Here is a 13,752-nt window from a genome sequence, read left to right on the forward strand (position 1 = left end):
TGAAAAGATTTTGTTTTTCATCGGTTGTATTATTAAAAAGCAACCATGGACGTAAACGCATCATAGTAACATCACTTCCGGGAAAACGAAACAAATCAGCAGTCGCAACAGAACCGAAATCATCCCTGCTGAGGTGATAGTTTACTTTTCAATATATATATTTTGGGATATTCTATCAGTGGAACATTTAGATCTGTGCGTGAGCTTGTTGTTTTCCAACAGTCCGCCAGAGGGCCGCAGACGCGTTTATTCGTCCTAAAACCAACGAAGAAGAGTCGCAGTCAGCTGTTGTTTGATGAACTGTCTGTGGAACACACATGCGAACTCGAGTTACAACAGTAGAGTTTTAAATATATTTTTGAGAACAAACCTGTGTTTCGATTCAAGTCACTTTAGCAGGGATATATGACATATATAGACAGTTTAGCGCTCTTCTCAGCGAACATCAGCTGTGACACCAGATAAGCTAAATGTTCTCTGTAAACAGTGAGAAATGAGCAGAAAGAGAGCGATGATCGCAGACACTTTCTGTTTGACGAAGAGACGCAGATCCGCAGCTGACGCTGTGACCGGAGACAGTCACGGTAAGATCTGTAATGTTACCGGAGACAGTCACGGTAAGATCTGTCATATATGTCACCGGAGACAGTCACGGTAAGATCTGTCATGTTACCGGAGACAGTCACGGTAAGATCTGTCACGTTACCGGAGACAGTCACGGTAAGATCTGTCATATGTCACCGGAGACAGTCACGGTAAGATCTGTCATGTTACCGGATACAGTCACGGTAAGATCTGTCATATATGTCACCGGAGACAGTCACGGTAAGATCTGTCATGTTACCGGAGACAGTCACGGTAAGATCTGTCACGTTACCGGAGACAGTCACGGTAAGATCTGTCATATATGTCACCGGAGACAGTCACGGTAAGATCTGTCATGTTACCGGAGACAGTCACGGTAAGATCTGTCATGTTACCGGAGACAGTCACGGTAAGATCTGTCATATATGTCACCGGAGACAGTCACGGTAAGATCTGTCATGTTACCGGAGACAGTCACGGTAAGATCTGTCATATATTACACCGGAGACAGTCACGGTAAGATCTGTCATGTTACCGGAGACAGTCACGGTAAGATCTGTCATGTTACCGGAGACAGTCACGGTAAGATCTGTCACGTTACCGGAGACAGTCATGGTAAGATCTGTCATATATGTCACCGGAGACAGTCACGGTAAGATCTGTCATGTTACCGGAGACAGTCACGGTAAGATCTGTCATATATTACACCGGAGACAGTCACGGTAAGATCTGTCATGTTACCGGAGACAGTCACGGTAAGATCTGTCACGTTACCGGAGACAGTCACGGTAAGATCTGTCATATATGTCACCGGAGACAGTCACGGTAAGATCTGTCATGTTACCGGAGACAGTCACGGTAAGATCTGTCACGTTACCGGAGACAGTCACGGTAAGATCTGTCATATATGTCACCGGAGACAGTCACGGTAAGATCTGTCATGTTACCGGAGACAGTCACGGTAAGATCTGTCATGTTACCGGAGACAGTCACGGTAAGATCTGTCATGTTACCGGAGACAGTCACGGTAAGATCTGTCATATATGTCACCGGAGACAGTCACGGTAAGATCTGTCATGTTACCGGAGACAGTCACGGTAAGATCTGTCAAGTTACCGGAGACAGTCACGGTAAGATCTGTCATATATGTCACCGGAGACAGTCACGGTAAGATCTGTCATGTTACCGGAGACAGTCACGGTAAGATCTGTCATGTTACCGGAGACAGTCACGGTAAGATCTGTCATATATGTCACCGGAGACAGTCACGGTAAGATCTGTCATGTTACCGGAGACAGTCACGGTAAGATCTGTCATGTTACCGGAGACAGTCACGGTAAGATCTGTCATATATGTCACCGGAGACAGTCACGGTAAGATCTCTCATGTTACCGGAGACAGTCACGGTAAGATCTGTCATATATGTCACCGGAGACAGTCACGGAAAGATCTCTCATGTTACCGGAGACAGTCACGGTAAGACTCGCGACGCTTTATATAATCTGTCATACCCTCATGTTGCGTTCAGTAAACATTACAGTATGCATAAAAAAAAAAAAAACATTAAAGTATTTTCTAATTTTACGACGTAAAGTAGACGTTTATAATATTATTCCGCCAATATTGTTTAATCAGTTTTTGTGACAAATTAATATTGTATTTTTGTTCAATCCATAATGTTTAAGCATATTAAGTTCCACTAACTGTAAAGAAGCTACAAAAGAATGTCTCTACCACATTATGATTAAAGTCACCATGAAATCAAATTCGACAATTCTTATTTTTTATGGAATATTCAGTTTTTTTTAATTCATGTCCCTCGTAATATTCAATCAGAATAACATCTCTGGTTACTCACGTGACCGTAGTTCCCTGAGAGGAGGGAACAAGAGACATTACATATGGGAAAATCCATTTTCCTCGAAATGCTGAAGCCACTCTCTTTCTCAACTCTTTTGGTTACAAATAGCCAATGGCGCCCGCGCTCTCACCTGATTGGCTGACAACCTCCAATATAGGTGACGACTGGCGGCAAAAACCTCCGAATCTTTCGACTGAACGAGAGCTATTGAGGCTGAAAGGCTTTTCACATGGCAGTTTATGTCTCGGTCCCTCCTCAGGTAACTACGGTTACGTGAGTAACCAGAGACGTTCCCTTATCGAGTCGGTCCCTCGACATTACGTGTGGGGAACATATAAAACCCCCGCCGTGTGGAAATTTGGGCGGCCCGGCTCAATCGAGCCCCTGTAGAGCACAAGCACTAAGCACCCAGACTATGTATTCCCCCACAATGTATTCAGCAGCGGCGCAGTAATATCACGACATTCACTCACACACCTAAAAACACTGTGGCTCTGAATCCTCTTGTTGACAGGAAAGGAGGAAAGAGCCACATATGGAAATATGGGGTATGGGCATGAGACCGTTTTGGCAGGAGATGCAGCATCATTTTTGACTGCTTCAAGGTCTCGGCGTACTTCTTCGAGAAAGCCTCGACCGCGACGCCGAAAAGACCCAGCGGGCTTACCAGTGCGTCCAGGAGCTGCTGCTTCTCTGCATTGCGCATCTCCATCAGCGTCAGCCACAGATGGCCATGCAGAACCACGAGGCTGCCCATATTGTGGCCGATTCCCTGGGCGACCTTTTTCGAGGCCGTGCGCAGCTTCCTGAGGGACTCCGGGTCCGGGCCTTCCTCGTCCAGGGACCCTAAGATTCGAGTTTGGCAGACGAAATATATGCCTTCTCAGCAATGTGAGCCTCGACATGGTTTGGAAGGCAATGAGGCGGTTTTCCATCCGGGAGAAGGACCCAGGTGGGCCGCGACGGGAGGCGGCCGTGTGTAACCTAACTTCTCTGCCCCCTCCACTGTCGTCAGCAACTGGGTCCCCTGTGCATGGGCTCGGGTTGATTGAGGGGAGCACCATGAACGGGTGAGCTCCTCGTGGAGCTCAGTGAAAAAAGGAGCGAACCTTTTTTCCCCGAACAACAGCCGTCTAGGAAGTGGATGGACGGGTCCTTCCCCGGCGCGGAAAAAAGGTCCGCGCCGGGGAAGGACCCGTCCATCCACTTCCTAGACGGCTGTTGTTTGGGGGCTGCCCAGTCCACCTCCAGGTCCGCTACAGCCTCCATGAGGATAGCCAAGAGCTCCGCATCCAGCAAGGTCGCGGTTGGCTTCTGACAGAACCTCAGACCAGGCTCCCGGGTCACTCGTGGACATGGTATCGTCCTCACCGTATCCTCTTCCTTCAGAGGGCGGTAACTAGCCTCAGCATAGGTGAGAGGTTCTGAAGCGTGAGGGCGGCGTGGGCGTTGGGCCAACGCTAACTCCTCAACAGAATCCACTGACGGAGCTTTCTGCAGTCTCCCGGCCGCAGAAAGCTCCGGCGCGGTTGGAGGAGAGGCAGGAGTCATAAGGCCACCGATACGGGTCACGAAGGATCTTGATGAGGAGTTCCTTGCAAGTCCGACAACATGATCCTTCAAGCTCCGCTTCCGCGTGAGCCCGACCCACACACACCACACACACCACACGCGGCAAAGAGACATTTTCTTTCTTTTGTTGGTTTCCTAGCAAAAATCCGCCGGAACGCGGGAGTAGATATTCCTCGTTGTCCACTCTGAATTGCGTGAATCTACGGCAAAACCAGGCTCCAGGTGAAGAAGAAAGATTCGGAGGTTTTTGGCATCCGACGTCACCTATATTGGAGGCTGTCAGGCAATCAGGTGAGGGCACGGGCGCCATTGGCTATTGGCAAGCAAAAGAGTTATTCAAATCAGGCTTCAGCATTTAGAGGAAAATGGATTTCCCGATATACGTAATGTCGAGGGACCGACTCGATAAGGGAACTTCCTCTTGCAGTGACATCTCTGATAATGATGGGCGGGACAACCTGTCACTCACATGAGATCCACCAATAGTAAACCACAACCATCCAATCGATTCCCCATGGACAAAATCAAGCCCCGCCCTACATTTGTTCTTGTTCTCTATATTTGTTCTCAATACATATGGATTAGTTTTACGATCTCTTTATGAAATGTAGGGATAGAAAGCTCTCAAGTTTTATTAAAAAATATCTTAATTTGTGTTCCATTTCCATTTTTAGGTGAAATAAACACCTACGATTACGTTTAAAAATATGTAAATAATATATTAATATGGTATACACAAACACATGCTATTATAGGCTTAAAATACTACACACCGTTTTATACAACATATTTCTGAGTGAAATTAACACAAATGTGTGAATCTGATGGTAGTAATGAAATACAGGTGTGTGTGTGTGTTCAGCAGAAGGAGCCGCTGATATCCGCTCAAGCTTGCAGAAGCTCATGACACTGTTCTCACGCAAACTCTTCAACGACAGTCTTCCTCCAGTGGTCCTGAAACACCAGCTGTACAGTTTACACAGCGACAAAACCTCCGTGGACAAGCAGCTGGTGAGAGCCTTGTGTTCATCTTCACAAAGTAGACACTGTGCTACATGATTTAAGCCATGATTTGTCCAGAAAGATTATTTTATTTCAATTTTATGATATTTGTCTATTTTTTTATGCAATATTTTTTTGAGATTTTTTTTTATTTTTTATTTTATTTACCTTTAAATTGCTAGATTTGATAAACAATTATAATAAATAGTAATTTAAGCACATCCCTCACATTCTTTCAACTTTAATTTAAAATAACTCACAATTTCACACATTAACCCTTTTAATTAATTGAATTAACCCTTTAAACTTCGGGTGTGTTTGCTGACCTCTTGTGGAAAAATAATAATATATAACATATTTCATGACTCTAGATGGCGTTATATCTCTGTTCCTCTGTGTACTAAAGTCAGTTTCTCTTCAGTATGCATTCAGATACACATGTAAACATTATAAAAATAAATTTTAGTAATGTTTTAGCATTTTTAGTTTGAATTTTGAGCATTTTTAGGGTTTTCTGTGTGTACTGAAGCATTGTTCGCATCCCATTCATTCCTATGGGGGTCAAATTGACCCGTGAGGGAAGGATTTGTTACTTTCTTACATTTCAAGCACAAAACTCCTCAAATCCATACAATTTGTTTTTGTGTGTATTCGTGGTTTAAGTGCAACAAAAGTCTTGGGGTCTTGGACCCCTCTTATGAACAATTTTTAAAAGCTTTAAAAAAATTAGTTTCGGGTCAAATTGACCCGAGGGAAGGACGAGGGTTAAAGTCCCACTCCCATCATATTTTAAAGCTATTTTTAAACATTCCCAGTGGTCTTTAAATTATGATTATGCCATTTTTAGCCAAAATCTCAAAACCTGTGCTGTTTTCTGGGACTTCGCTTCAGCAGAGTGGCAGTAGCTCATTAGCAATTCGCCTCTGCGTTGTGGGCGGAGCCGTTGGCACGGAGAAGCATTCCAGTATTATATACACGTTAATTATTATTATCCGAAGTTAATCAAAGTTATCACCGATCATTATTTCACTCCGAGACGTCGCGGTAAAAAACAGCTCGACTTCGCCCCGATATTTCATCCCTCCCACAGTGATCATTCAGGACATATTTAGTATCAGTGGATTGCTCGGAATTTTGGGATTATTATGATGCTAATGTCACCGCTGAAAAACTGACTGACTCTCTCACGAGTGATGGGCTTGACACACGAGGGGACAAACGACTGCGACAGGCGAAACTCGTCGCCACCCGGCGTGTGCAAGTCTTACTTACCTGAACGAGCGTGGAATTTCACATGCACAAATGTCGCCTGTTGCTTGGCTGGAGGAGGCTGGCTGCCCTCTCTCATTATGTAATGATGTAATACTGACGGGATTAGTCTGTGATGTTCTCCAAACTTTAGTTTTGACGATTGATAGACGGTGAAAAGTGACTTATTTGTTACAGTATGTGTTCCAATTTGAGTATGAGCTTGTGGCCCCGCCCAGTGGAGTTACTACGTCACAACTCCAGTCTATTTTAAACGGCATTTTAGCGTCTGCAACTGATTCACAGACATTTGAATGTAGAAATACTCAGAAATACAACTTTGAGCTTATTTTTCTCAAGATATGTCCTCTAACATCAGAAAAATGCCACAAGAATATGTTAACACCTAGAAAAACATGATTTTCATCGGAGTGGGTCTTTAAGTAAGTCACTCAAACTTGTGATTTGTCTAGTTTGAATCTGAAAAGTAAGCCTGATTAACTGCTAGCTGGTCAGACTAGCTCTTAACAGTGTTTCCTTTTCCTGCCCAGAATGAGTTGAGGGCGAGCGCCGAGCTGCTGATGTTCCAGCTGGGCTTCGACTCGGAGGCTTTCGCTCTGGTGTTTGCTGAAGACTACAGAGCCAAAGTCCTGCAGGGGGAAGCCGGAAGAGAAACGCTGGAAACTGTGGAGAAATTCCTGGATAAACTGATTCCCGGCTGCTCCGATCTGAGCTTCAACAAAGAAAAGATGCTGAAGGAGTTCCTCTTCACAGACTCTGAGATCACGTAAGACCAATGTATTTTAATATATATATATAAATGTTTCGTATTTTCACGCTAGTTAACAAAAGCACACAAATGTCGTTCAAACTTTATCTAAAGATGGTTTCTGGCTTGCAGGCGGCTGGTGAAGTCGGGCGTCCTCGCGGTGAGGGACGCGGGCAGCTGGTGGCTTTTAATCCCAAACTCTGGCAAATTCATTAAGTACTTCATTAAGGGTAGGTGTGTTTACCACAAGACTCACGGTCAGCGCTTTAAAGGGGTGGTATAATGCCCTTGTCGGAAACGTTTCCTTCTTGTTAAGCAACGACCAGGAGACGTTTGGATCACGTTCAAGCAGAAGTTATTCTTTATTGAGCGCGGCTGCAGTTCTTTCAAAACAATCTAATCTAAACAGTTTATACCTGGTATTTTATTGGCATTTTAGGAGGGGGGACTTCTGGGGGTGGAGACAAATTCAAACAAATCATACGAAAGCAGGGAGGAGTTGATTCTATCCAGCAAAAAACAGTTTGGCATGGCAGATTATCTAGATTGCTCAAGAGAAACAGAGCCAATCAGAATATTCGCTCTATTGTATTGCTAATCTAATCAGCTAGGGGCTTCGAGAGCTATTTGCAGAACAAAAGGCAAATGGGCTTGGGCTCCGATGGGCTTGGGCAAATGGCTCCGAAAGTATTTTGCAGAACAAAAGGTGAGAGTCTCAATGATCTGACTCATTTACAAGTCTTGCAGGAATCTACTGCTGGAAACTCAATAATCATCATTTATACCTAAAATGAAATAGTGTGGAAATTGCAGTAATTTGCAAGAGACAACTTCTCACTTTGAGCACACAAGTAAGTGTGTCGTTTATTTAGAAGGTAAACAAAACAACCGAGCAATGGCGCTGACCAGCGTCATACGTCATCACGCCTACCGAACCTTTAAAGGGACCGCGATCCCTGAACAGTTATGCAGAAACACAGTGTACAGAACTACACATAATAACAAAGGTGAATTATGTATGTCACATTCACTACACACGTCCCCCCAGAATTCACCATATCAGAAAAAACAAACAGTCAACGGGGAGGTGGGCGTATCAACCGGCCACAACGACTGTGCTGCACCAGAGGTCGAGGAGACCCCACTGCAGCCGATGTACTGTCATTACACGGGTGAGGGTCATGGAGCGTGGGAGGCTTGGGTGGGATGGGAGCACGGGGTGGGGGCAGAGCAGGAGGCCGTCCACGTCGTGGGGGCTGAGCCAGGTCAATAGGCCTGGTTACGTCCAAATGAGCTGGTTTAAGGCGGTCAATGGAGAGTCGCTCCGGTTTGCCACCCCTGTCCACCACAAAGTGTTTGTCCCCTGTCTCCAAAACCCTGAATGGGCCCTCGTAGGGCGGACGTAGCGGTCCCCTGTGGGCATCGTGGCGAATGAAAACATAGTCAGCTGTTTGAAGCCCAGCGGGGATGTGCGACTGGGGGAGGCCGTGACGGGAAGTAGGAACAGGTGCAAAAAACCTAGCATTATCCAGTAGAGTAGACCGCTGGAGAGTAGCAGACCAGGGAACCGTGGTGCTAGGGACGAAATCCCCTGGCACACGCAGCGGCTGTCCGTAAACAAGTTCCGCTGATGAGGACTGAAGGTCCTCCTTTGGTGCAGTCCTGATGCCCAGCATCACCCACGGGAGCTTGTCGACCCAGTTGCTGTCTTTGAGGCTGGCACGCAGGGCAGCCTTCATCGATCTATGAAAACGTTCACAGAGTCCGTTAGCCTGCGGGTGATATGCAGTCGTGCGGTGGAGTTTCACTCCGAGGCTCTGTGCGACAGAGCCCCAAAGATCAGACGTGAACTGCGCGCCTCGGTCAGAGGATATGTCCGAAGGGGTGCCGAAACGGGCAATCCAGGTGCCAATAAATGCCCGTGTCATCTCGACAGACGCCACCGATGTCAGAGGCACAGCCTCAGGCCAGCGGGTGGTCCTATCAACCATGGTTAACAGATATGTGAAACCTTGAGAGGAGGGCAGAGGACCAACCAGGTCCACGTTTACGTGGTCAAAACGCCTCTCAGGAACCGGGAACAATTCTAACGGGGCTTTAGTGTGGCGGTGTACTTTGGCCCGTTGGCACTCAACACAGGTGTTAGCCCAGTCCCTAACGTCCTTCTTGAGGCCGTGCCAAACAAACTTTGCTGCAACAAGTCTCTGTGAAGCTTTCACACCTGGGTGGGAGAGACCATGGATGGCATCAAAAACTTGTCGTCTCCACTCCGAGGGAACGATTGGCCGAGGACTACCTGTGGAGATGTCACACAGGAGCGTTGTGCCAGCATCGCCAAAAACCACGTCCTCGATCTGCAGCCCTGTAGTCGAGGTTTTCAGATGTTGCACGTCTGGGTCTGTGGACTGAGTCGTGGCCATGCGGTTGTAATCCAAACCAAGATGGACCGCCCCTGCCACAGCCCGTGATAAGCAGTCCGCCACGTGGTTGCTCTTACCGGCAACGTGCTGCAAGTCCGTGGTGAACTCTGAAATGTAAGACAAATGCCGTTGCTGGCGGGCGGACCACGGCTCAGCCACCTTGGCCATGGCAAAAGTCAGTGGCTTGTGATCCACAAAAGCAGTGAAGTGTCGGCCTTCCAGCAGGGAACGAAAGTGTCTAATGGCGAGGTAGAGACCCAGCAGCTCCCGGTCGAAAGTGCTGTACTTCCGCTCACAAGGGCGCAGCTGACGGCTAAAGAAAGCCAGCGGCTGCCAGGCCCCGCCGACCCACTGCTCGTAAACAGCACCGACAGCGTAATCCGAGGCGTCCGAGGTGATGGCAATGGGGGCTGTATGAGAAGGATGCGCCAGCATGGTGGCGTTCGCTAGTGCTGTTTTAGTGGCATCAAAAGCCTTGACTCTGCTCTCAGTCCAGTCCACAACGTGTTTGGGTTTGCCTTTCAAGGCCTCGTGCAAGGGCCCCATGAGCTGAGCGGCTCGAGGGATGAAACGGTGATAAAAATTCACCATGCCGAGGAACTCCTGCAGGGATTTGACAGTGAGTGGGCGTGGGAACTGTATGACTGCCTCCACCTTTGATGGGAGAGGAACTGCCCCGTCCTTAGTGACTCTGTGACCTAGGAAATCGATGGTGGAGAGACCGAACTGGCACTTGGCGGGGTTGACAATTAGTCCATGGTGGCTAAGCCGCTCAAAAAGGGTTCGGAGGTGCGCCAGGTGTTGAGATTTGGACTTGCTCGCTACCAGGATGTCATCCAAGTACACAAACAGGAAAGGCAGGTCCCGCAAAACAGAGTCCATGAGGCGCTGGAAAGATTGGGCTGCGTTTTTAAGGCCGAAGGAACTCAAACAGACCAAACGGCGTGATCACTGCCGTTTTAGGAATGTCCAGTGGGTGTACCGGCACCTGATGATATCCCCGGACGAGGTCCACCTTGGAAAAAATCACCTTGCCAGCCAGATATGCTGAAAAATCCAGCATGTTCGGGACTGGGTACCGGTCAGGTGCCGTTGCCTCATTAAGCCGCCGGTAGTCGCCACACGGGCGCCAGCCGCCGCAAGGTTTAGGGACGATGTGGAGGGGTGATGCCCACGGGCTGTCGGATCGGCGTACTATGCCCAGGCGTTCCATGTTTGCAAACTCAGCCTTTGCAATGGCAAGCTTGGTCGGGTCGAGGCGCCGAGCGCGGGCGTAGACGGGTGGACCAGTAGTGGTGAGATGGTGCTCCACACCATGCTTTACAGTAGATGCAGAGAAAGTGGGCTGAGTGAGGGCTGGGAAACTGGCCAGTAGACGGTGGAAATCATCGGAAGCTGAGAGCATGCTAGACAGTCGTATGGAGTCTGCTTCGCTGAGCGTGCACGTATAAGAACAAAACGTGACAGCATCAATCAGACGGCGGTTCTTTACATCCACCAACAGTCCATGTGCACACAAAAAATCAGCGCCGAGGAGGGGAACGGCAACCTTTGCAGTGACAAAGTTCCAACCGAACTGCTGTTCTCCGAAACACAATTCAACATACCTCGTTCCATATGTGCGGATGGGGCTACCGTTGGCAGCTTCCATAGGGGGTCCGTGGCTGTCGGTCACCATGTCCAAACGGGATGCAGGCAGGACGCTCTTTTGTGCTCCCGTGTCGCACAGAAAACGGCGTCCGGAGATGCTATCGCGGATGAAAAGCAGCCTGCCTACGCGGCCGACACTCATGGCCACTACTGAGCGCCGGCCCTGGCATTTCCCGAAACACTGAAATTGCATGGTGGACGGCATTTGTTAGCCTTGGTTCCAAACTTTGCATGATAGAAACACAATCCTGAGGGCTGTTGGGTGCCAGAAAACTGCTGCCGACGAGCAGTGGTCGCAGCAATGAGTGCGGAGTCGTCCCCCGTCACCGAAGAGATGTGCGCGGGAAACAGCGCAGCCGCACAATGTCCCTGACTCGCCAGGAAAAATTTATCAGCCTCTTCAGCTAGTCTACGACAGTCAGTGATTGTGGTGTTGGCTAATGCAGCTCTCACTTGGGAAGGCAGCTGACGCAGGAAGAGCTGGATGAAAAGAAAATCAGGTCTGTGTTCACCCAAAAGATCCAGCATACGGTCCATGAGCTCGGACGGTTTGCTGTCACCCAGTCCTTGAAGTGAGAAAAGCCTGCTGGCTCTCTCAGTGTCCGACAGTCCAAACGTTTTCAACAGGTGGGCTTTAAGAGCTGTATACTTCTCATTTTCGGAAGGATTTGTAAGAAGGCTCACCACTCTGGATGCTGTTGAATTTCCGAGAGCAGACACAACGTAGTAATATTTTGTTGTATCCGCGGTGATCTCACGCAATGCGAACTGCGCTTCAGTCTGGGCGAACCATGCCGATGCAGACGATTCCCAGAATTCGGGGAGTTTGAGGGTGACAGCGTTCGCGGTCATGATCGCGTTGTGTCTCTGGATACGTCCAGCAGACTAATGTCGGGGTCACCAGTGTGGAAATTGCAGTAATTTGCAAGAGACAACTTCTCACTTTGAGCACACAAGTAAGTGTGTCGTTTATTTAGAAGGTAAACAAAACAACCGAGCAATGGCGCTGACCAGCGTCATACGTCATCACGCCTACCGAACCTTTAAAGGGACCGCGATCCCTGAACAGTTATGCAGAAACACAGTGTACAGAACTACATATAATAACAAAGGTAAATTGTGTATGTCACATTCACTACAATAGATTCTTAAAATGTGTTATTCTTCACCCTTTTCACAAGATGTAAAATAAGTCTGATGTCCCCAGAGTGTGTGTGTGAAGTTTTTAGCTCAAAATACCCCACAGATATTTGTATATATCGCGTTAAAATTGTCACTTTTTGAGGGTGAGAAAAAACACAACGTTTTGTGTCTGTCCCTTTAAATGCAAATGAGCTGCTGCTCCAGGCACAGGGGGCGAAGCTTCAACAGCTTGTGTCCTTTTACCTCACACACACACACACACACAAACACACACACTGAACATTTCAAAAAAGTTTTAGCCTTTTATGTTCAAACCGGAGTCAGAAAGACGGAGAGACTCAAGAAGAAGTGACAACATGTAGAAGAACAGGACATTTCTGAATGGTTAGTTGATGAATTTATGTAGATTATGTGTAGTTATCCTCTAGTCGTTGATTAGCATATTCTGTCTTGATAATCTATAAACGTATTCCGGGGGCGGGGTTTATGTAAATTCTAGGGTTGGTGATGTCACTAACCCGGGAGGAATGTCGTGTAGTTCCTACCAGCCGAATGTTGTCGTCCTTTTCTTTAAAAGCAAATATCTCCCTTTGCTTTGAACGTTGAGCGTTGTAACTTTGCAGATGTCATGAATGAACATTACACACTAACTACAGTTAAATCATAATCAACCATACCTTTAAAAATCGCTACTTCTGATTCTTTAACAGGGCGCAAAGCGGTTCTTGGCATGGTGAAGAAATCCAGATACGGTGAGATCCTGAAGACTGAACTTGAGGGACGCCGCACAACCTCACATGTTAAATTCCAGATGAAGTATCACGTTCATGATATAGTCGGAGCAGAGTTAGTAGAGTGCTAAGAGCGCTGTATGAATCAATATATATTGTTCAAGAGATTGTTCAGGGTTCATACAATGTGCTTGAATTTGACTTTTTGACATGTGAACCCTTGAAAACCCTTGATTATTGCTATATTTTATTGATAAAACAATATTCTCACACACACAATTAACATTGCAGCCATTTTCATGGCTATGAGCGTTATATTGCTCATAAATATCTACGTATATGATAGTGTTTTGATAGAAAACATCAGTTTGAATAAAGAAATTTCCTATCAATGGTTAAAAATGGTTGTACCATTTGTGTTTTATTAGTTAATTTATCCATTTACTTTTTTTAGAAGTTGAAAGATAATAAAGATAGTGTTTGATAGGTGAGATCTCTGATCTGTACGAACCCTGATTACTGTGTTGTTGTGTGTGTTCGTAGCATACAGACGACATCAGGGACATTATTACGGTACGTGGACGGAAACGACAACTAACAGCTTCACACGCTTGCCTTGGATTGTACAGAATTGAATAAACCGTATCATGTATTTATTGCCAGAGTATTTTGGTTACACACAGCAGAATTAATGGTGCACAATGTAATTGATAAAAGTTTGAAATCACCATCAAATGGACTTTTTTTTTTGTTCTCTGTCTTTGGCATCAC

At 46.8% G+C, this 13,752-nt stretch overlaps 1 protein-coding gene across 2 annotated transcripts; it reads left to right on the forward strand.

The window, feature by feature from the left end:
* Positions 1 to 205: 205 nt before the first annotated feature.
* LOC306991326 (inactive serine/threonine-protein kinase 19-like) lies at positions 206 to 13,112 on the forward strand (the record flags this gene model as incomplete). 2 transcript variants are annotated; one of them, XM_079599059.1, is made up of 5 exons in its annotated part: positions 206 to 584; positions 4,881 to 5,029; positions 6,820 to 7,055; positions 7,170 to 7,267; positions 12,961 to 13,112. In XM_079599059.1, the coding sequence occupies exons 1-5, from the start codon at positions 494 to 496 to the stop codon at positions 13,110 to 13,112; spliced, it is 726 nt and encodes a 241-aa protein (XP_079455185.1). In that variant the 5' UTR covers positions 206 to 493. The 2 variants fall into 2 exon arrangements, with proteins under 2 accessions (XP_079455185.1, XP_079455186.1); XM_079599060.1 differs by having other exon boundaries at positions 4,884 to 5,029.
* Between the last annotated feature and the right edge of the window lie 640 nt (positions 13,113 to 13,752).

The sequence above is a fragment of the Phoxinus phoxinus genome, assembly GCF_949152265.1.
Source record: "Phoxinus phoxinus genome assembly, chromosome: 23".
Lineage (NCBI taxonomy): Eukaryota > Metazoa > Chordata > Actinopteri > Cypriniformes > Leuciscidae > Phoxinus > Phoxinus phoxinus.